We start from the raw sequence: 25,208 nt of genomic DNA, 5'->3' as shown, positions 1-25,208 counted from the left end.
TCAAATCTAATTTTCAGCATTGTGCTCAGACAGGTTTGGATGCAATACAGTTGTAGGTAGGGGCACAGCAGGGAGCTGCAGGCACTGATGTCTTTAGGTCAAAACAAAAATGCTTGGTGAGTAAGTTAGATCCTTCCAAATTACGTTTTATGATTTGGGACAGAGAAAGTTGGAGATGGGACAAAAGGACTTGAACTTGGATCCTCCAAGCCTGTCTAAATCCTGATTGTACTTAGGCATGAACTTTTTTTTTTTTCTTTTTTTTCTTTTTCTTTTTGGATCTGTCCTTCAAAGTCAAAACCCTAACACATTTTTTTCACAAAGTATTATTCATATTCATCGAACAAAAGCTCATAGCAGGAACTATCACTCACAACATTTGTGAAACTGTGACACTCATGATGACCATCCTGAAATCTTCTTCCAGAAAACACTGAAGATTCAGCAGATTTAACAACAGGTCATAAATATATTTTACAAATTCTGTTACTATGAAAATTAAGCAACATCAGGATATTAGTGCAAATCTGTTAGATATTCTGATGGGAAAACCATTTTCTTCATGGATGTGTGCAACATAAACAAATGCATCTTATTAAGAAAGAGTTAGATCTTTTTAAATAAAGCAATAAATACTGTGAGTGGGTTTTGTCTCTCAAACAGTAAAAAGACAACATTTAAGAAATTGCTGTGAAACAGGATTTTTTTTGTTTGCATTGACAATAAGTAATATTTTGAAGAGGCAAGAGGATACCTGTCCTTGAAGCTAAATATTTTGCTTTAGGATCAGCAGTCTTCTCAACTGCTGGCATGTTTGGCTTCCCTTGTTTCTATGGAACCAGGAAAATGTATTATTGCAGGTTTGGTTTTTGGTTGAGTAGTGTCTATAAAACATCTTTAATTGTCTTCGACTGTGATATTTTTTCAAAGGATGAAGTTGAGGAAAAGGAAACAGAGGTGGATGAAGAAACTGCGGTGATTCCTAGAACTGACAGTACAGTAAACCAAATGAGGAGGAAAGATTTCCAGATTACTACATCCAGCTACAGTCAAGAAAACATGAGAACAAAACCCAATGACGCTGAATCAAATAGATACTTAACAAGAGAAGAATTGCATGGTAAGGATGTTTTCAAAGCAGTTTATTACCCTACTTCTTCACCTGTTAGTGAAATTTCTGAAGAAGAGGAAGATCATTTTTTGGAATCCCGAACAATTACTGGAATTCCTCCTCAACTCATTGACTCCACCAAAGGTGTAGAAGAAGAATACATATACCTTTCTTCAGGCACTGAACCAACAAGAATAACCACTACTGGCCATGTTGATGAAGACTTCTTATTGCCTCCCTTTAAACCTCATCAGGAATCTGATGACTTCTGGAGTTCGGGTCTTACCACTTCTTCAGCAAATCTGGTTACAGAGGAGAACTCCCAGGAAGACACTCTTCCTTCAGGAAGCCCAGATACGAGCATTCATGACGTTCTTTCCCAAGGCTTCATTAAGTATTTTTCAGAAGGTGCAGCACCCTCAAGCTCTGATGAACCTCCAAGGCATACTACTTCCACTGATGGAAACGTGTGGTTTCATAATACTACAGATCTGACAACCCAGTCTGTTGATGCATCGGATAGCAGGCAATTGTCTCAGACCAGTTACACTGATGCTTATGTAGAGGGATCAAAGGCAGCCACGGTGCCCTATTCCAGCAGCCCAGTGGTTTCACAAGACACCTCAGATGCGGATTTAGAATTGCCACATTACTCTACCTTTGCTTTCTCCTCTGCTGAATTATCACCTCACTCTGTCTCTTCAAGCTCTGGAGAATATGGTTCTGCTTCTGCTGCCAGTGAGGTACTCTCTCAGACAACTCAACCAGTCTATAATGGTGAGATACCTCTTCAACCTTCCTACAGTAGTGAAGTGTTTCCTCTAGTCACCCCCTTATTGTTTGACTCTCAGATGCTCGACACTACCCTTGCTGCATCAGATAGTGATGTGACCTTGCATGCTACACCTGTATTTCCCAGTGTTGATGTGTCGTTTGAACCCACCCTGTCTTCCTATGATGATGTACCTTTGCTTACATTTTCCTCTGCTTCCTCCAGTAGTAAAATGTTTCATCGTCTATATAAAGTTTCTCAGATGTTTCCACAAAGTGCTACTCCAGCTGTTGCAAGTGATAAGGTGTCCCTGCATGCTTCTTTGACATTGGCAGAGGGTGATACATTAATACAGCCAAGCCTTGCTCAATACACTGATGTGGTGTCGCATCAGACTACTCGTGCTGCTTCAGAGACACTGGTATTTGATCATAATAGAACTCACATATTTTCTCAAGTTGAACCATCCAGCAGTGATTTAAATATGCATGTACTATCTACAGTGTCTGAACTTCCCTATGCTTTGTCTAGTAATGTGGGCTCCCTCCACAGCTTTACTGTGTCCTATGACTCCGCACAACTCGTGCATGATTCTGTTGACGTATTCCGTCAAGGTCCTTTATTTGGCAGCTATAACAATGTACTGGTGCATAAACCTTCTTCTGTAATATCACAAGCTGATACTTTGCTGCAGCCTACGCACTCTCTCTCTAGTGATATGGATTGGTCTGAAGCATACTCTGGTAGTGAGTCCCTTTTGCCTGATACAGATACTTTGCCAGTACTTAACGTTTCTTCCTCTGATTCTATAGATGAAATTACGTATGAATCATCTGGGTTTAGTGATGTTAATAAGATGCTTCAAAAAGGTGAAGTTATATATGGAGATGAGAGAGAACTGCAAATTGTTTCTTCTTTAAGTGAAATGACTTCCAGCGCTGAAAGTAAAGTGATACCTGAACTTTCTACATCTGTTTCTAATGATGATGTTGTTAAGCAGAATATGGCTCTGCCAGAAAGCCCACTTCCTGTTTCTAGCACAAAGGGAATCCTGCCAGTCTCTCTTGCTTTTCCTACTACTAAGTTATTTGATCATGATATTAGTAAAGTTACAGAAAATCAGCTTTCTGTTCAGCCTTTGCATGTCACATCTCCAGCCTTTGATGACACTTTGCTTAAGCCTATGCTTAGTGCAAGCTCAGATCAAGCTCTCTCTGCCCCCGCTTATAGCAAACTGTTATCCTCGACACAGTCATACTTTTATGAGACCTCAGCTGAATTAAATAATGAAGCATTACTGCAATCCTCCCAATCTTCTGGCAATGGCACTCTGCTTAACACTGCTGCAGCTGTGCCTAGTGATCCAATATTGGCTGAAAGCTCCAGGGTTCATAAAGATAGTTCTACATCTGACCAAACACTGCATCAAATGGCACCAGGTTCTGCTACAACTGAAACCATGCTGCATTCAACATCTGCACCTTCTGTTGCTGATATGTTGTCAAACACTTTTAGTAAGCCCACAGCATCACTTCAAAGCTTATCTGTTTCTTATGCAAGTGAGGAATATGTTTCATCCACTTTATTTGACAGTGAAGATGTTCAGCAGGTTGTGCCTTCATTGCAGAGTAGAGATGTTTTATTTCAGCTGACCAGTTCAGCAAATACAAATGCCTTCCCCCCCCAAGCAACAAATGCCGTAATAACTCCCTCCCTAACAGGTGACACATTGCCACATGTAGCTACTCCTGCAGACAGCCGTATCTCTCCAAGTGTTTTTGAAAGAAGTGAGACTGCCAGTGTGTCTTCAAGTTCTACGCTTTTATCTGATGCTGTTCATATGCCTGCGGTTGTTTCTGATCCTGACGTGTCTGTTCATCACACTCTTCCTTTACCAAATGTACATATTTCTGTTACGGCTGTTCCTTCCAAAAGTGAGATCCCTGTAACCTTGAGTAGCTTGCTGGTTCCTTCTAGAGAGTCCTCTGGCTTGTCTCCTAGTATCATGTCCAGCACTGATTTGTGGCCTTCTGTAGTTGAGGATGACTACGATGAATATGATGATGATGGCTTCCCTGTAAGTAACTGCATCTCATGCACTTCCTATAGAGAAGCTGAGGATATGGTAGTAGAGGAACAAAATACAGAGGTAAACAATAACAAGGATCAGAGTAACCTAATTATAAGTTCAAATTCTGAGAAACCTGAAGAAGAAGATAAAACTTCAGCTGCTGCATCAGACAGTCAGATAAACCGTGCCATGGACAGACGTAATTCTACATCCGTACCAACTTTGACAGCAAGCACGATACCCAAGAAGTACAACGACCCAACAATTTTGGAGAACCACATTCAAACTCCTAGTGTCCCGTTGCAAAAGGCATCAGAGTCTAAGTCTTGGGCTGTTTTTACAAGTGATGAAGAAAGTGGTTCTGGCCAAGGTACCTCAGATAGCCTAAATGATAATGAAACTTCAACAGATTTCAGTTTTCCTGACCTTAATGAGAGAGACACTGAAGGGGCAGTTGAAGCAGGTAACTCAGAATTAACTCCTGGATCATCACTCTCATCAGCCTCATCTGTTACTAGCGATCACTCATCAGTATTCAACATCTCAGAGGCAGGTTAGTTATGGATAAGTCTAATGAGTATCATGGAAAGCTGTGAGGGGATACATTTGTGCAATAGAGAATGAGAAGGTTTATCTGCCTATCATAAGAAGAGAACATAACAGTGCAGTGGGTGTAATTAAGAAAGCATTGGGGAATAGGGGGTGCATGCTGAGCTGGCTATCCTGGGAATGCTGCTTCTGGCTAGTTAAAACTGCACCTGAAATATTCTTCCTAAGAAGATTCATGCTCTGCTTTTGGATATATGTGTACTGTCAGCAGAAGTTGGGTGGTGCATGACACAAAACCAGAATTTATTTCAATGTTAATTGTTTAATTTTAGTTTTAAAAGTTTAAAGGGGACGTAAGTTTTCTGTAGAAAGACTAGTGATGCCCGTATGGAAACACACCAGAGGAAACCATCTCTGCCAGTGGAAACATATCTCTGAGACTCTGTTTTTTAACTTACAGCAGCACATTTCCTCCATGTGTTTTGTTCTGTATTTTCTAAGATGTATTGAGCAAGGAAGAAGATGCTTCAGTTTGAATCTGATTCATCTTAACTCATAAAAGCATTGATTTTCCTTCTTCCTCTGTATGCCACCTTCAGATTTTAGTGAGTTGCAGACATTTTATGCCAGATTTGCATATATGCTTGAGGCCAGATAATCCTCTCCCTATTTATATTTAGTACAATTTTCCTATTTATTCCTCTTAAAGTCAGTGAGAGTATTTGTAACTTGTCATTCCAAGAACGTTAGAAAGCAAAAAGCAAACCTCACATAGGTAAAAACCTGATAATTTTTTTTTTTTATTTAAAATTATTATTTAATTATTTAATTTTATTTAAAAATGCATTGTGGAAAACTTCAAGTATTCAGACATATAATTTGCATGGTTTTTGTGAAAGTACTGAAAAATCCAAGAATAAATTCAGAAACAATACCTATGATGCTTGGAAAAAAACATCACTCCAACAACCAAGGTTAAATCAGTGCTTTAGATAATAATTTACCTTCCATTAAGTACTCACAGCATCTGTAGAGGGCAGTATCATCCAACTAAATCCAAAAAGGAATGGCATCCGCAAAGAATGAAATTTTCAGCTCAGTCTTACAAATACACACTTAAGCACATGAGATCATTATTACTCATGAGAAACAGAATATTAATTTGAAAAGGCAGTAAATGGCAGCTCTGTGCAGTTGGGACTAATGGAATGTGAAATACAGAACATAAAAACTGAAATAAAATAAAAAAACACATTCTGAAGTAGAGTAGAAAACATCCTGAAATTAGCAGGAGTCCTAACAAGGTAGGTGTTATAAAACTGAACTAATAAGTGTATTACTTCAGTAGGTAAGTAGTTACTGTATTATGTAACTAGCATAACATAAACAAAAATAGCATCAGTATTTCAAAACTCATATTACTAGTATGAATGAGTGTTATTATAAGAGATTTATAGCTTATGTAATGGGTGTCATTTGAATTGTTACTGCTAGTAATTCAGAAAGGATTATACATGACTGGAGAAGTAGTAGTACAACAGATTTAGAGTTTTTCTTCTAGATATTATTGAAAGACATTATACAGTATCATTTCATGTACGTTATTTTTTCCATAAATGATGCCAAATATTGTCTTTTAATAAACTGAAGATTCAATGTGAGTATGTCTAACATGGTGTCCTGTAAATAAAAGACATCTTGGCTTTAATTCAATTATAAAGCAAAGAAAAAAAAAACCTAAAAAACCCAAAACACAGAAACACCAAAAAAACCCCACCACCTTCTCAGCTGAGAATGTACTTACACATTACACTGAATCCACCAGAAAATGATGAAATGTCTTGCTTGTTTTGAATGAGGGCTTTCTCCATAAGACCTCTATGGCTACCTAAACTTTTCAACCTCTGTTGATATGAAGAATCCAAACACATCAGTTATTAGGGAGCAAAGCAATCTATTATAGGTGAGACTGCCTTTTCACCTGCCATCATTGGAGAGATGGCCAAGTAGGCAAGAAACCCACTGTTACAGAAGAATCCTGCCCTTCATTCCCCTTAGAAGAAATGCTGTTAGGACTTGGTCATGCAGTCTGAAGGAACCATCTCACCACCCAGATAAAACTGGGGTTTACCCTGTAAATTAGTCCATAGTTGGATAAGCAAGTGTGAATGCTTCAAAGGGATCATATTCTGATCTCTCGTGCTTACATGTGGTTTCTTCTGAACTCAGTAGGAAACACTGATGTTAGCCTGCTCATCACAAACTGGGACACATTTTTCAGAGGCAACTTGTCCCTGCAATCACTCTGTACACTAAGCTACAGGATTCGAAAAGTAGTGGTTGATTTGGGCATTTGAGTACCTGACCTAAAACCAAGAAGATGCTTGCAAGATCAGAGGCTAGAACATTTTGCATATAAAGCCCTGAATGCCCCTAAACTCAAGAAAATGGAAGCAGAGAGATGCCTGGAAATCTGTACTGTGGTGAAGCTGTTTGGGTTTTGACAGCATATTTAGGACAGGTACTTTCATATTATTTTTTTTTCCCCCAGATACAACTCCATTCCCTCCTCCCCTTTGTCTGAAAGCTTTTTATTCATGTAGAATAGGTCCCTTGAAAGGACTGCAGCTGATTTCTGGACAGCAAAATTCTGCTCCCATACAGAATATTGATTAAATTAGAAATGTTCATAAAAGCAGAAAACATTTTTAGAAAACCTAAGACTTTAATTGTAACAATTTCAAAAGTGTTTCTTTCTGTGGTTTAACTCATATAATGGTTGCAGATCACAGTAAATGGCATAGAATGAAAAAAAAATTAGTCATACAGATTCCTGTGCCCAAATATTTCTGTCATCCGGCATTACAGGGCTGGCAGAAATGTGAAATCTGGAGAATATCTCATATATAATTTGATAACCTGTAGGGGTGGAGGTAGGAAATTTCATTCTGTTTCTACTATAGATCTGGGAGAAAGTCCTGCAATTGGATGCAATGGAAGCAGGATGAATCTGTAAGGCAAGTTTCAGAGTGGAAAATGGATTAAAATACAAAAGGTTTACATGCAATACAGCAACACATAGGGAATATTGTAAGAAATTTTTCCTATTAATATTTTAGTCAGAGAAGTGGTTTGCATTATATGAACGACAGTTTAATAATATCTAAGTATTCTTTACACATTTCTATATTACATAATTAGATTCCTTAGTTAAGTTGGCTTTCAGCTAATACACAGATGAAAATAAAAAGCTTTCTTCTGTATTTTAACAACAATCTGCTATTCTTACAAAGAGAAGTCTCCACTGCTGGAAGGCTGAATCACATAAGCTTGAACACTTTGCTTTACCCTCTGTCTGCTTATTTTCTCTAAGCTGGTTTGCAAATGGTATACTTTCTGTGGTACATAGTAAAACATAGAGGTAAGTAGTATTAAGTAGACTCATAATTATAAGACACATTCATTCATGCTGTGCATTTGTCAGAATTTAAACTTGGATTGTTTCAATTTTCTCTGACTGCAGAGGCAAGTAATAGTAGCCATGAGTCTCGTATTGGTCTAGCTGAGAGTCTGGAATCAGAGAAGAAGACAGTTATACCACTTGTGGTCGTATCAGCCCTGACTTTTATCTGTCTAGTGATTCTTGTGGGTATTCTCATATACTGGAGGTAAGTTGTTTTTTGGTTGTTTTGGTTTGGGTTTTTTTCAGTTCCAAAGAGCTCTGATTTGAAAAATGTGGCAGACATTACTGAACTGCTTTACAAGATGGAGACAGGTTTTGGTCTCTCACCAGGTCTTTGTATTGCTTGCAGTGCTGCAGTGACATAAAGCTGACAAAATTAGGTGGTTTCTGTCCAAAATGCTCAGCTACATCTCTTTTTGGTTGCAGAAAGTTGAACCATTGTAAATAGTTTATTTCCATTTTGAGATATTTTAGTTAAATTCTTGTGATTATTCATGCCTAGGAGACAAGTAACTTAGCAGAGCACTGGGAAGAACAGGAGAGAGATAAAAAAATAAATAGCATGTCATGATTTTGTTTCCTATCTTTCCAGTCCTCTAACAGTTAAAAAATATAGTTGCCAATTTAGGATGAGATTCTATGTTCTTCAACAGGACTCTGTGAATAAGCAATTCAGTAAGTGTACAGGACTGTAGGAGTGTGCTGTTGTTCACATTGCAAGACAGAAATGAGATAGTATAGTAGCACAAATGTTTTAAGATTACTTACTGAGTAATACTTGAGATCTGTGATTTAAAGATTGTTCTACTTTTTGATTCTGCCTTTCTCTGAAACAAAATTTGCCCTCAGCTCTTCAAAGCATGCACCAAGTGACTAATGGTTTGCATGTGTACATATGTTCAGGTTCCCTCATGGAACTGTTCCTCTGTGACCTGGTAGGTTGACAAGACTTTAAGAGTGGCTGCATTTACATCACCTTGTGTGGATGGTCTTGCCCTGTGCTAACCCCAAACTGTGTCAGGCCTTGTGTGAAGAAATGCAAGTGGACCTGAGCTAAAAGAATATCAGGAATCTAGTTGGCCATATGACAATATGTGGCAGTACTTAAGCATTTAGCTCCGTTTCATTGGTTCTAGGTAAAGCCAGGAGGTCTTCCTAAGGACACATCTGTTTAAACTCTTCATAGGGCTTTCAAAATCTATACAGAACCCTAGAACTTTCTCAAGTTTGCAGAGTTGCCAGGGAGAAAACATAGAAGGGAGAAATAAGTTGCAAAAACTTTCTGCCATGGAGATTTGTGCTGTTTGGTGATTGCTGTGAACCTGATCCTGTTCCTGGTTCTGCAATGCTAAAGTGTAAACTTGCAGCAAGAAACAGGACCTTGATCTTCCAGGAGATGTACAAACAAGGGCAAAGACAGGCCCAAACATCTTGCAGATGCTTCTGGAGCTTGTTCCTCTGTTTTTTTTTTCCTGCCCAATCCTCCTTAATCTAAAATATATAAAAATGTTGGGGAACCAGGAACTAGACCCCAGACTGCTCTTTCCAAGCTACTGACTACTGTAATCTTTTGGCTATGGTGACTTTAGGCTATGGTTGACCTATCTTCTAGTCTCAGACACTTTTCTTTTTTCTTTTTAATTGGCCTAGCAGGTTATGTGCCACATGGGAACAAGCTACTTCCCATTCCTGAACACCTGAACACACTATGTTTTAAGAAATTGAGTTCAAGCTTCTTTTGCTCCTCATAAGCATTCCAGTGAGCCAGACAGCCCTTGGCATGATAAAAGACACTTTTCAACAATGAATTTTCAGCAGGACTTCTGCTTCTTTCTAAAAAAGTACTTAATGGCCATAGAATTGCACAACTTATTTCTCAGTTTATGTCCAGTTGGATGATTACAGTGTCCATCACAGGATTTCTAGCTAACCACTTTTATATTGAGAACCTTTTCCTGTCATTCATGTTACACAACATGAACATTCATATTCATCTTCCAAAGGGTTACTGGCCTGAAGCTAAATAGTGTTTGAAATCTGTTTGCCAAACAACACCATGCATTTTAAGATCCAGATTGTACAGAGCAGTTCTAGTAATCCTACACGTTACAAGCTTGTTTTTGTCAAATAACATTGTGTTCATTTCGTATTCTTTCTCTGGGAATGAACAATTCTGTAACATAGGGCTTTCAAAATCAAACAAAAATCCCGTTAGCAGTAATATCTTCTTGAACTTGGATTTAATCTTTTCTGTATTCCTTGTGTACTACAAAATAAAACACGGAGGTCTTTTTTTGTTAATCCTCACAAAAATTTTCTTGGCATTTCAATAACACCAGTAATGTGTTTTCTGTTTCAGAGTAATGAAACATAAACTTTACATATTATAGGTAGGACTTCGTGTTCTTCTTCCAAAGATATCGAGACCCTCACCACTTTTTCAATTAGAATATTAACAGTACTGCTATGCAGCTTATTCCTTGAGAATACTAATACAAACTCTACCAGCATTTTTATGGTTAGATCTATTTAATTTTGAAGTAATTGATATAAGCTGCTGATGTTTCTTTTCATAATGCTTTCTTTTTATGTGAGCCAATTATTTTAATTTATTAATATTCATAAAAAGTTTAGATTTACATGGAGTTTTTCTATATTCCTTTGGCAACAGTACTCAAAAAATTCATTGGTCTGTCGTGGCTGGGTATTTAAGTGAACAATGCTTTTAGTTGTTTCCACTATTGCCTCCTAATGTGAATATACAAAAAGACTGTATAATATGCAGAAGGTTTGTTAATTGGTTTGAAAACTACCAAGAGGGGCAAGTTCCAGTTTCTCGAGGTTAAAAAGAGGAAAAATTATTTTGTTCTTCACTCTGATGACTTGTATCAGAAAAATAAGTCTGTACCATCTGTTGTTTGGGTTTGGGGTTGGGTTTTTTTTTTTTACATGAAATTGTTAATCGGCACTTGAGGAAATTCCCCAATCTCTTCACTATCTCATTAGGCATGATTTCAATCTTTCTGTGATAAAATACTAATTTCTCTGACAAGGAAAGAAAACTTTTAGTAGCAATATTGTCTAAAGATTTTCTAAGTGTCAGTAGGAAAAAATACAATATCGAACTACTCTAGTTCTGTCTATCAAACCTTTTGTAATTGAAGCAATGTCATTTTCCTTTCATTTCTTCAGCATGATTGAGATTACAGTGGAATAAACAAGGAGATTCTTTTCCCTGGCTTTTTGATGGCCTTGTCATCCACATGGATTTTTTTATAATTTTAGAGATAATTTTTTATCCAAATCTAGACTCTGTCCATCTCCATATCTTTCATCTTGACTGAGTTCTTGCAACAGAGATGCAACAAGAATATTTAAATCTCCTTATTCTGTTCTTTTAATTTCTGTATGGCTTTATTATCCCCATTATGCTACATTAACCTTATCTATTAGCTCCTATCTAAGTTGCTCTGTGCCAACTTATACTGGAAATTGTTTATGCTTGTGTGTACTCCTTTGGAACTGTTCACAGAAGTGAATAAACCTGGTGACCTGATGTAAAGGAATAAATGTCAGCTTATTTGTGCAGATCAATTTTTATAATGTTTATCATAAAAAGAGCTTGAAAAACTGTACAATGGTAACAGTAATCAGTGAGAGTTGCACCATTCAAAATTCTTTTTCAATATATATATATATGAATCTCAGTAGCCTAGCTCTCTCTTCCCAACCCATGACTGACAACACCCTATGTAGTCATTTCAAATTTAGATTTCCTCTAGCACCCTGTATGTTTGAAACAGAGCTGAAAGAGAATGTTCATTCTCTTATTCACAGCTTGAACTGATGCTTTGAGTCCTGTGTTAGGGTTATGGGAACTGGGTCAAGAAACCTTTCTAAGGATAGTTAAATTTCCATGTGCAGAGACACAGTAAAAACAGGTTTAAACTTAAAAATGTTGCACTCATCCATCCACAAAGGAAAAACTCCTTGACTAGCTGACATCAAATTACAAAAAAGTGTAATAAAATTTGAAAATTAACACTTCAGCTGATGAGCACTTTAAATTAATTACAAACATTTAAAATTAGAGTAATTTGAATCACTGGATTTATTGAGGATCCATTCAAAGTCCTTTGGAACCATCATATCTTTCACTGGTCAGAACCATTAAAAAATAGATTCTGGTTTGACATATATTGAAAGTTACACTGTGAGCACGGAAGACCCTGAAATTTTCAGAGAAAGAAGTAATTGTGCCTCTAAGGCCATTCTGGGTGAGTAGTGGGTGTGCAAACCCACACGGTCACAGCTGCCTCTGACTGCAAAGGTTCAGTTCCCTTCCTCAGCTGGCAGGAGGTGAGGGGGGAACACCCAGAGCCAGGGTGTGTTGGCTGACTCTGAGTCAATCCCAGACCCAGCCTGGGGGGAGAAGCAGGCAGCACATGTCCTCTGCCAAGGCTCAGGGGCCCACATGCCAGAACTGTATCCTCTGCAGTCTGAGGTGTAGTCTCTCACTGAGTTGTTCATATATAAGTGTTCATTCAGTACAGTTTCCCTTCTGAAGAGCTGCTGCTGCATGCCTCCCAGTACAGATACAGACACTAATTAATTCACTGCCTTAGCACTATCTCCAAATATAAAGTGTGTGTGTTTGAAGAAGAGCAGTGTCTAAATTACAAATTACAGTTTTAGGTTGAAGATCTAAATGCTGTGATGAAAAGTGTAAATTAAATAATCAGGTTATCACTGAGTGATGGGACCTTTGTCTGGAACTTTGAAATAGTCACCACTTTTTTCCTTAACAAAAAGTGATAATTAACAAGACGTGGTTATTAACGTTAGGTTTAGTCATGAAGGCTTTCACTACTGATGCAGAAGCAGATGGAGTGCCTATTTGTGAGTCTTATTACAGGTTAAGTCAACTTCTATGAATTTGTCTCCCAAATGTGCTAAGGGTGTAATTTATTTTCAGCCACAATAAGCTTGTTAAAGATTAAAGAGAGTGGCTCAGTAAGGGAAAGTTAATGTCTGACATCCTATGGGGATATTTTAACTACTAATTTAAATGTGAAAGCCATCATGCTAATGGCACAGGGTTTATATCAACCTTTTCTCAAACAAAGAGGTGACAAAACTCTGTGATGTTAGTCCATAAACTTAATGTATGGTCATTGTTCATGAACAGTAGGCATAAGAGGGAAGACTTTATCCAGTTTCAAAGCGTTAATCGTAGAACTATAGAACAGTTCAGGCTGAAAGGGACTTTTAAAAGTCGAGTCCAGCTGCCTTGAAATAAACAGGGACATCTTCAGCTAGCTGAGGTTGCTCAGAGACCCATCCAACCTCACCTTTTATGTTTCCAGGGATGAGGCATCTGCCACTGCTCTGGCCAACCAGTTCCAGTAAGGCTGGTTGGCATGTTGGGTTGGTTGGTGCTGTTTTTAATAAACACAGTACATCAGCATTGTCTGTGCCCAGCAGGCAGGGCCAGACTTTCCAAAAGTGTTTTGTGATGTGAAGTGCTTTGATAATTGCAATACTTGATATCGAAGTATCAATACTTTGATACTTGATGTGAAGTACTTACAGACTCTTACAGACATTTTGCATGCAGACCTATGGCTGACTCTTGAGGATTAAGGTAGCAGCCACTGACTGTATGGGATTAGAGCCTCTATAAGATGTTAGAGCCTCTTTAAAAGCTATAAAGATATTCCCAAGAACATCCTTAATGTGTTCTTGGCCTGCATCCAAAATTTCCATTTCTAAGTAAAACTAAGTACCTAATGGATAGAGGTACTCCAAACATATAATGCCAATCCAAGGCTCCTCCATGACTATCACAAATACTCTTTTAGAGGACTCTAGCTGGACTCCAGCTTTAGTTGTCACATGACTTACCAGAACTATTTTGAATGCCACAATTTTCCCTTTATTGCAGCTGTTCACTTTTTCTTCTGTTTCAAGAGGGTCTACATTGTACAGACAGGAAATTTTCAACACATTCCAAGAGTGTGAGCATCTTTCCCAGAGGCTTAATTCAAACACCCTTACCAAAGTCTTCATGATCTACATTTATGGTTCTAGAAAGAATTAAAATATCTGGATATTTTCCATCTACTTCTCAAAGTAGCCTCAAAATTTCATTTTTTATTATAGCAATTACATAAGGAGCTTTATCTATGTAGTGATACAGGAACAGTAGTACAAAAGAATTAAAAACACCAGTGATTACACAAAATAGCAAAAGGTCATGGCTTCAGTAGCTTCAGCCAACATCTTTGAAGAAGCAGAATCTTGTAAATATAAAGTGAGATTAATATTATCCTGATGCATACATTTCCTTTTAAATTTAATGATTAATGAATAATGGTTAAAATAGATTGTGACCCAGAGTAAAGATTATTATTAGCATGTCTAATCATGTGGAGATTTTTTTTAATTAAGCAGGCTTTGTGATGCTTACAGTAGCAGTTGGTTGTTTAGCCCCTTGAATAGCTTGGACTCTTAGCAGATGCTATTCTTATTATCTTCACATCTGGATTACAGCACAGATCCAAATAACATTGCGGGTAGTAGTTAAAGTTCATTCAGTTTATATTTATCCTTCAATGTTTTTGCAACATAGCATCTCCTGGCATTATAAATTCCTTTCTTTCTGTCTGTCAACTTCAGGCAGTCCTCTGTGTTTAAGGTGTCTCTCAGTGTTGCAATTACCTGATGGAAAAGTTGTTTAGCCCCAGTCATAGCAGCTCCAGAGCCACTGCTTTGGCTGCTACAGGGCATGTTACCTTTTATTGCATTTCTGTGTCTGCAATAAAATCTATCAGTGAATTGATCTTGTACAATTGATCTTGTACACTGCTCTTCAGATAGCATAGTCACATGAAAGGGAACAGTAATTATGGGTGTGAATTTGGATAAGCAAGGAAGATTATGGCTTTTTTATTAGTTGGAGCTGTGATTCAGCATCAGTAGCTCCTGATGCAGAGTTCCTCTTCCAGCTTTCACTATGTTTGATATGTGTTCTGTCTTCTGCCTCTGTTATAGGTAGAGGTGCATGAACTATGTATTATGCTGAGTTAATGTAGTATCCTCAAGTTTTATTAATAATTTGGTGATACGTTGGGAGAATATTTATATTACAGCAGTAGTGTTTGACACTCAGCAAAAACTGTTTTTCAGAACTGTGACTTCTTTCTGACTCAATAATGCCAGAATTCCTAAAGGTGTTAGCTAATGCTTTATTTTTTGCAATATTTATTTATGTTTCTTCCCCTCTAGGAAATGTTTCCAGACTGCTCACTTTTATTTAGAAGATAATACATCACCTCGAGTGATTTCTGCTCCCCCAGCTCCAATATTTCCAGTCTCAGGTATTTCTTGTCAACTGCTCTGTGACTTTGTGTTAGCTCTTGGTAGATACTGCCTTGTGTCTATATGAATTCTTCACTTACTGTAACTTCTGTAAACCAGAGTTGTACTCTCTTCTACTTGCAGACATAGATGTACTCGACAGAGGTAGAGACTGGTATTACTGATATACTCTTGTGTAGGTAACAAAGAAAGGCAAATACTCTCACCTTACAGAGTTGCCTCAAAGCTACTCTGTGCCTTTTAGGCATTTGAGATGCAGCCTCACTAAAAATGATTGCTAGTGGAGCCATATGAAATACTCAAAGTTGCTCTAGTTCAGTCACAAAAATAGAGGATTATACCAGCAACATATTCTGCTGTATTTCTGCCTTTAATTGAATTTCTCAACTATGTATAGAACATGAACAGCAGGACCAATCTCATCTGTCTGTTTCATTTGCAATTACAATGTTTTCTTTAACTTACAGATTTTACTAGCATAGTTACTACTGGTAAAGTTCTCTGTGAGCCTCCTGTAAAAATGACATACAAGCACAGGATAGTATTAGCATCTTCTGCTACCACAGAAAAAGCTGTTTCTTTTCTTTCCTCCTCAAAGAATATCAGAGGAACACAAGCAGACCCGGCAGCTTTTTCAATCTGAGCAGAATGAAAATTTACCTTAAATAGATTAAGTTTGCAGCAGATCCTGAGCCACATATTCACCTATGAGGAAAGGATATGTTGTTCCATGACTTGCTTTTGCAAGCTTTACTATTACACAGAGGGATACACAGTTCCCTTGGAATGACTAAGGAAATCAATTGTAAACACAGTTAATGAAATAAATCCCCAACATTAGACTTGTAATGGAATTGCAGGCATCTTTAAATATGCCTCTTGCATTGACTGCTATTGTTAGGGGTTGTATAACCTTTTCTAAATAGTATACAGGGATATAGCTCGGTATCAGAAAATACTGATTATATATCAAGTGACAATCTCTATATGAAATCTCTGCTCTTATTCTCTATCATTAACTATTGCAGTACAACAGAATAATTTTCTTGCAATTTTTCCTGAGCAGGTTGCCTCAGGGAGATTGTGATTTCCATTGCCATAAGACAGAATTGTAGTTAAGTTATTCTGAGTGCTTAAAACATGTGGATTGATGCTGGAGGTTTTCCTTCTGAAATACTGATAAATACTAACTTAAAGAGAAAACTGTTTATAAGTAACTGAAAAATAGATAAAATATTTTATGGAAAAAGCTGCAAGAACTGTGGAAATATTTTTGTTTCATTTTTTGTTCAATAGGCATCAAGTGAGCAGTTTTTGTGCTTTCTATTGCACAAGTGTTTCAGCAGTGTATTATCACTGAGTGTAATTCAGTCTGCAATATAATACTGGCAAAGAGCATTGAGCAGGAAGAGCATTTTGTGACTGCTAAGCTTAAATTTCTATTATGACTGTTACTAAAAGCACACTCCACAGATCTCATTTTATACAAGGTTTTCATTTTGTGGGTTTGATTGGCAGAGATAGAACAGAAATTACAGAAATTGCCCTGCCGTTTCTCAGAATAATTCAAAGATCCATTCAGAACAAATAATGAATTACACATTCATATTAGGATGCACTATCAAACTTTAAGTGTTTTTAAGTGATACCTGCTATCCAGATAGAAAATATGTTCCTGGAGTCAGAAATTATTGAATTGGGAGATTAGCAGAGGCAGGGAAATTAAACAGCAATTGCACCAAACCTGAGATCTCTTTCTCCCTTACTTAGGGTCATTTACCTTCCTTCTGGTTTTAGGTTTGCCAGTTAGTAGAATAAATACTTGAGGCCAGGTTTCATCTCCAAAATGTGAAGGTAGTGTTACACCATTGTTCAACTTCTCTTCAGCTTGACTGGATAAATTAATTTTTTGTATTCAGGTCCGTTCATGTAAAAGGAAGACCAGGTGGATATCAATACAATTCAACAAATTCTTGGTACCTGAAATCTATAATTATAAGGTGATCGAAGAGATGCTGAACATCTGTTGATGTAAATAACATCTCCTTGTACTATGTTTTTTATGTTTCTTTCTCATATGAAATAGTGATGAAATTACAAATTATCAAATTTTAATCCACGGAAGGCTTTAAAACCAAAATATTCTTCCGAACCAAAATAGCTCAAATAATGTCATCCTTTTACAGGTAATTAACAGAACAGTTGACTTTGTCTACATAGCATATTTGCAGGAAAGAGAAGATTAAAAGTTCCAAAGGTTTCTGACATGATTCCTAATGAATGTTCTACACAACAGTGTTTTTCTGTATATGTACAAGATAAAAAGATGTTCTAAAATATAAACATCAGATGGAAAATTCAGACTATCAGGACCCAGAAGTTGCATGAATCACAGCTATTGGTTTAGAATGTAGATGCTGTCCTTGTGGGTATCCATAAAGTCTGAAGTATAAAGTCTGATGTGAAAATCTGCAGTCAGTACTCCAAGGATCATATGTAGGATTTTTATCAGTAGGTAATCATAGAACTGTGGGGAGAATAGAAGGGGGAAATCCTTACTGAAAGTACTCACTGTGCAGTAAAAGATGAAAGGTTTGCTGCAATGCAAACAGGCAACACATCAGTTAGTTATACAAGTAGTACAATAACTGCTATTATATATTTATAATAATAGACTTACGACTGGACAGTGGTCTGTGTAGGGTACCAGAGCCTCAGTACAACACTGATCATCCTGAAGCACACAGAAAACTTGATTTCATCATTCTTCATTCATTCAGTTCTATTCGAAGCTCTTCTCCTACCCTCTCTCTTTGAACATCTTTGAGCAAACTGCTAATCCTCCCATTTCCCCTTGGCTTCACAGGGAGTTCTGAGTGCTCTGCAATTTACAGACAAGCTCAGCATCTTGCAGAATCAGCACCTCGATTTGAGGGACTGAGAGACAGAGTAAAACCTAACAAGGCTCTTTCTGTATCTTCTTTCCAAGTAGTCACTTATAAGTGAAGAAGTGTTAGAGAATACCTTTTGATATGCTAATGGTGTTAAAAACTGTTTTTATTTTTGTGGAGTTGTGTAGCCAAAGTTCATGCCAATATTTTATTTCAGGATGTTGAGTGGATTGCCTACATACAAAGTTATTTATATGTCACTGGCTTTTTATTCTTCATAAATATGTTTTTTGTCTTTTCCCACCCTAAGATGATGTTGGAGCAATTCCAATAAAGCATTTTCCAAAACATGTTGCAGATTTACATGCAAGTAATGGTTTTTCTGAAGAATTTGAGGTATGGCTCTATGATGTCATCTTTCTTCTTAACACATACAAATATTAAGTTTTAATACCTGGAAACAAAGAACTGGGCATGACATTTTGACCTGGGGACAAATTTCATAAATACATTTAAATCAGAGTACTGTGAGCCCAGTAAGGACTGCTAAAGCATAAAGACCAGGGAGAGTTATAAAAGCTAAAAGGACTGGGATGCAATTGGGAATGTGAAAAAATGTGAAAAACTACTAAAGGATCACGTGAATAAACTAGGCAAAGACAATGCAATATATATGGCTTATCAGATAGAGTTGTAGATGTAAAGCTTTTCCAAATAATACCAATTGAATTTTGCAGAAGCTACCCACATTTGCTTGTTCCATTTACAGAGAAAAAAAAATGGAATAATGAGTACATGGCAAGACTCCTGGTTAACAGGGGAGCTAATATAGTCTTCATATGTGGTAGGAAAGCTTTACAGTTCCTTTCCTAAAGTATATGGTTCATAAGAGGTATTTCAAAATTTTGCAGCATGTGCTGTCATCGTATAATGCTGGTATCTCCATATGTAACTAATGTACTTCACTGTTTGTCACATACATGTGTATTGCAAGCAGTTTAAAGATAGATATATCCTAACTTAAATCACATGAAATAAACTTTTTTAACAAAATCAGCCAGTTGGGATAGCAATATTTTTGTAAATTGATCTCCATTAATTTAAAATGTGATTGTTATATTCTTCCTGTAAAAACAAAACCCAAGGTAGAAAAATTATAGTTTTACATCTTCAGGTTTTGCTTGGTTTCCCCAGCCAATATACTGTGATGCAACGGACCAAAAATTCCATGTCATTCACTTAAACTTCCTCATCAACATTTCTTCTCCAGTTCAGTTAACATTTAGAATACGCATCTGATTATGTGACCAAACTTATAAATACTTGTGGATATCTTATACATGCTGCTATATTACACATGTGCATACACATGTCCAGTGACTGGACTGGGCTCCAGATAGGCAGGCTTTTAATAAGAGCAGATGTTGAAAGTCTGTGTTTAAATGCAGTGGTAGCACAATTCTTTCACTATTAGTGAGATCAGAAATACAGAAATCAAATTGTTAATCCTAAATTATTATTTTCCTAAATTACAGCAGTGATCCAGAGACCAAATATACAACACCTCACTGAGCTACACCTGTACCATTTGAAATATTTCATGCTTGTTTTTAACTATTACAAAAGATTCAGTGTACTCTGATTTTCTGGAGATCCTTTTTGACTTTACAGACTACCCCAGAATTAGTGTTCCAGTCTTTTCTCTACCAAAAAGGAACTTGGAAGAACCAGATAATTGAAATGTAATCATTGTCTTTGCAGAGTCAGAATACATTTGTAAAGTACAGGGATGGTTTGGGATTTTTACTTATATTCAGCAATTTAAATTTAAAATCTAATTTTCAGACTGTTAATCACTTTTCATATATATATTTAAATAGTTGAAGGTAATAACTATTAAAATAAGTCCTAAAAAGTGTTGGAAAGTATTAATATAGATGTTTTAGTGATGACAATGTATTTCTTAAGAAACTTAATTGTACTTAAGAAAGTGGACCTTATAAATGCTTGAGTTTCCTGTCAGTTAATCGCTTCAATGAATAATTTTATGAGCTTCATAGACTTTCTGCCTGTTTTCTCAGGCCTTTCTATGTATATAAAAATGTTGTATTCACTGGGAACCTGGTGACAGACTGATGGCTGTAATGCTGCCCTTTCCCACAGACCCATGAGGCTGTCTGTGACAGGCTGTCCTACTCCAGGGAAGGTTTCACAGATGAAGAAAAAGAGAGCAAAGGCATTCCACAGAGAAACTAATGCAGTTATAAGGCCCAATAACAGATCCAATGAATAGTTAAATTTATAGATAATCTGGCTAAAGTCAGTGAAGGTGCTCATGCATAAGCTTTCACTGCCTAAGGTCTACCATTAAATCTAAAAATAGGCAAATGCCAGTATTTCAACAGGAAAATGACCTCATTTTCTTTAAGAGTTATGTTAAAATATTCATTTTTGTTGTTATTATGGAGATATATATTGCATGACCATAGCTGTTTTCCATATATTAATTGTAATTTATAGAAACACTTATCCATTTGTTTTGTGCTGTGGAATTTGATTTTTTTTACTTTTTTTGCATTCATTCCCTCATTAGACACTGAAAGAGTTTTATCAGGTAAGGAATTATTTCATTGCATTTTTTTTTTTAGCAATGAAGTAGTTGTAAAATATCATAGATAACTGGGTGTAAGGTTGTGGTTCTATTTGTGCTTTCTGTATTTTAAGACATTTTATGTATCTTAATACTTACTAACATATGACATACTTTTTTATTTTTTTCAAGGAAATCCAGAGCTGTACTGTAGATCTAGGTATTACATCAGACAGCTCTAACCACCCCGACAACAAGAATAAGAATCGATACATAAACATTGTTGCTTGTAAGTAAATGCATCAGTTGGTGGTTTTTTTAAGAAATAATTATTGACAAGTATAAGGTTACATATTATTAGAGGGGAAAAAATACATCTTTACTGAAATCTCTGTATATTCTTCAGCAAAATGCTCAGAGAGGAATAGTTTGAGATTTTACATCTCCTTCAAGTCAGTACTCTGCCATTCTGAGGCTTTGATGAGCATGTGTTAGCAAGACATATTTGTGTCTTCTGTGATCACCCAAAGGGAGCTGGGAGATTTCATTATAATGCCATTATCAAGCCAAAGAAGCTGTGTTTTGATTGCCAAAGTAATCCATCTTTGATGGTAATGATGATTTATCCTTGCTAGGAGCTTCACAGTCCCTGAATATATTTACTGTCATATATTAATATAAATGTACTGTGTTTATGCTGTAGTGGGCCCTGCCACAATGAAATAGATCAGCTTCATTAGCCAGGCCTCATGTTTTCCCCTTATGTCACCCTTCCTTACTATCCCAAATTTTTCTTTTCTGAGATGTGTCTATTCAGTTTTCTTAATCTCTCTTTGAAGATATTGCCTCTGGGCTGTTGATCACTTTGGTGGCTTGGTTTACTTTTCTTAATTCTCTATAGTATTTCAATTTGGTCCTGATAGCAAGAAGTTCTAAATTAAATACAAATTCAGCATTCAGCATCACTAGATCTTAATAGAAAAAGAGACAGGATCTATCACAATGTGGCATAAACCATCAGCAAGAAATCCTATTCCACCTGGCTGAAGATACCCCTAGAGAGACAGAGAGTCAGGGATCTTCTTCTGTTACTCTGTGTTTGTATCTGCTTATACATAGGGTGCAAACCCAGCAGTTTTGTAATGAGTTTGGATTGACAAGAAGCTGAACATGAGCCAGCAATGAGCTCAAGTGGCCAAGAAGGCCAATGGCATCCTGGCCTGTATCAGGAACAGTGTGGCCAGCAGGTCCAGGGAAGTGATTCTGCCGCTGTACTCAGCGCTGGTGAGGCCACACCTCAAGTACTGTGTCCAGTTCTGGGCCTCTCAGTTCAGGAGGGAGATTGAGATACTGGAGCAGGTTCAAAGGAGGGCAACTAGGCTGGTGAAGGGACTCGAGCACAGACCCTATGAGGAGAGGCTGAGGGAGCTGGGGGTGTTCAGCTTGGAGAAGAGGCGGATTAGGGGAGACCTCATCGCTCTCTACAACTCCCTGAAAGGAGGGTGTAGCCAGGTGGGGGTTGGTCTCTTTTCCCAGGCAACTCTCAGCAAGACAAGAGGGCATGGTCTCAAGTTGTACCAGGGGAGGTTTAGGTTAGATATTAGAAAGAATTTCTTCACAGAGAGGGTGATCAGACATTGGAATGAGCTGCCCCGGGAAGTAGTGGATTCTCCGTCCCTGGAGATATTAAAAAGGAGACTAAATGTGGCACTCAGTGCCATGGTCTGGTAACCGCAGCAGTAGTGGATCAAGGGTTGGATTTGATGATCTCTGAGGTCCCTTCCAACCCAGCCAATTCTGTGATTCTATGACTCTATGACAGGCCTGTGTGCAAGCTTCTTAGGGCAGCTTGAGTAGCAGGAATTGTCCTGTGCAACTGGATCAGGTCTGTAATCCTTCTAATCGGTGCAGACTACAGAAACATCACCTCTCCCTGAGGTAGCCGCTCCTGAGGCTCTTCAGCTGACCACCTTCTCTGGGCTGCTATTGCTCTCCATTTTCCACTCTTTAACTTGGAGTTATGTGCCTAAACACTGGTGTTTACTGTCACCTGAGACATCCCACTGTGCAGCCTTGACAGACACAGGACTTAGAGGAGACCCATGCCCCTTCACATGCAGCCACTGGAGGATGTAGGGGAATATGGCAGTGTCTAAAGTGAACACAGGTGATGCTGTTCAAGCAACTAAACTCTGAGTCCCTGAAATTCTTGGATTCGTTCGTTTTTTCCTTGGAAACTCAAATTTTGAATCTGATTCTTACCCAAGCACAGCATATGTGATTGTCTTTGTATTAGTCTTTTGCATTGTAAAAATCCATTTCAGTATTCTTTTAAAAAGATTTCTTATAGCAATTATATAATTCTTGCAGAAAACTATGCTTATTTTCTCCTTTGTTTTACTACAGATGATCATACCAGGGTTAAATTAGCACCTATTGCAGAAAAGGATGGGAAACTGACTGATTACATTAATGCAAACTACGTTGATGTAAGTGCCAGCCTTCTCTGTAAAACCTGCTGTATGGAATAGAAGTGAGCAGACTTAATTTAAAAAGTATCACAGTATTACAGATTTTGTTAAAAAAAACTTTAATGGTCTAAGTTGAAAGTTTAACTACAAAGTTAAAGCACAGGTAAAACTCCAATTCTTTCTTGAATCCATCTTGATATTGTAGCAGCTGCATCTTAATGAAGATCTTTATGAAACAAAAATGTTGCATCTGATTCATTTTAGAAGCATTTCAAGTCTGAATGTTTTTTCTTCTATACAATTTTGATAAATGATTAATTCTTCTGTCTGAGATAATCTCATGCAAGGAAGATGCCATTTGGCTAAGATCCCCATCAAGGTACCATTTATTCAGTTTTTCATCACCTAGTATTTACATGTGAGATCTTGCTCCATTTTTTAAACCACTATCATAACAGATGTTTCATAATCACTATTATGTCAAAATTCTGCCAGAACATGGGTACTTGAATATATATCCTGTTAGTAGGAATGATATACATTGACATTACAGTTGCATTCATGTGTCACCTTGTGCCACAGGGTTCCTGCAATTTGGATAGTTATAAATTCAAAAGTACTTAAAAGCTTTTGAGAATCTTTGAAAATAGATACATAAAATTTCATGTATTCCTCCCAACCTCCTTTGGCTCATGGATTGTGATTTGACAAGTGTCATTTGTTATATTTCAATTTAGGGCTACAACAAGCCAAAAGCCTACATTGCAGCTCAAGGGCCACTAAAATCAACAGCAGAAGATTTCTGGAGAATGATATGGGAACACAACGTTGAAGTTATTGTGATGATAACTAATCTCGTTGAGAAAGGAAGGGTATGAGTACCTTTGTCTGTTATTTTTTCTCTGATGTTGACAGATCTTTAGCAGATTCATTTTAAATATCCATTATAGGCATTTATTGAGCAAAAAGACAGTTTTTAGGAGTTGCTTGTACAAGGATTGGCTATGGAAGTGTGAAATTGAGGACTTGTAGTATGAAACTAAAATAAGCATTTAAACTCAATGGTCAACAGGTCTTGAAAATACTGTTAGAAAACAATTTCTAATACTGAGAAGAGACTTCTTGTGTGTATTTAGGAGTTGCAAGACTGTGGACTTTGTACTGCATCCTGATAGCAATCTTCTCTCCATTATTCTTTTTCTCGGGGTGCCTTAGACCCTGGAGAAAGCTGTAGTTTGGGTGAATTTTTCTGGATATTCACTGGCTGCTCCCTGTCAATGTCCTGTGAGAGCCACTGTCTCTTTCCAACTACATGACTGGATCTACATTTGTCCAGTGAGGCGACACAAGGAAACCCCATCACAGGATGTGTGTTTTTCTGATTATATGATGGGAATATGTATCCTGCGGGTCACACGAGCAGAGATCATATCACACTTGCCACATACCTGGCAGCAATGCCCAAAATGCGTGTAAGTTTTGTTGTATGACCTATGAAGCATCTACAAGACAGATAATGATACAGCAAGTGCAGATGAGGGCCACACTGGGGGTACCACTTCATTTATAAGACCATGCTGTAAACATGTACTCTTCCAGTACTCCTAGAGAAGGCTACAAGGCTGCCCAGCCAAAAGTCAAGCTCTACTGTGTATTCTGGCCACACACAAGCTCACTCTTACCTTCACTGAGTAGATCCAAGTGTATTTTGCCTGTGCTGTGAACTAACCAAAAGCCACATATGACTTTACTGACTTGAACGTGTTCTGGTTTTTCTTATAGATTATGTTATTTTCTTTAGATTTTAGAGTGCCTGTGGAATGGCAAGTTCTGCAGTCCTAGAGCCATTTGACTCTGATAGTGTAATTTAAACATCTCATTTTTTTTGAGTATTCCAAATGAAGAGTATC

At 37.4% G+C, this 25,208-nt stretch overlaps 1 protein-coding gene across 1 annotated transcript in view; it reads left to right on the top strand.

The window, feature by feature from the left end:
- Positions 1–25,208, top strand: part of PTPRZ1 (protein tyrosine phosphatase receptor type Z1) — an 87,807-nt gene that overhangs the window by 50,764 nt on the left and 11,835 nt on the right. The window contains 8 exon segments of the mRNA XM_030446856.1: positions 931–4,507; positions 8,027–8,171; positions 15,254–15,345; positions 18,548–18,633; positions 20,831–20,851; positions 21,020–21,116; positions 23,234–23,316; positions 24,036–24,170. Of these exon segments, the coding sequence (XP_030302716.1) occupies positions 931–4,507; positions 8,027–8,171; positions 15,254–15,345; positions 18,548–18,633; positions 20,831–20,851; positions 21,020–21,116; positions 23,234–23,316; positions 24,036–24,170 (4,236 nt within the window).

The sequence above is a fragment of the Calypte anna genome, chromosome 1 (assembly GCF_003957555.1).
Source record: "Calypte anna isolate BGI_N300 chromosome 1, bCalAnn1_v1.p, whole genome shotgun sequence".
Taxonomy (NCBI): domain Eukaryota; kingdom Metazoa; phylum Chordata; class Aves; order Apodiformes; family Trochilidae; genus Calypte; species Calypte anna.
Note: the sequence above shows the minus strand (reverse complement) of the source record. Positions and strands in the feature narration are given on the sequence as shown.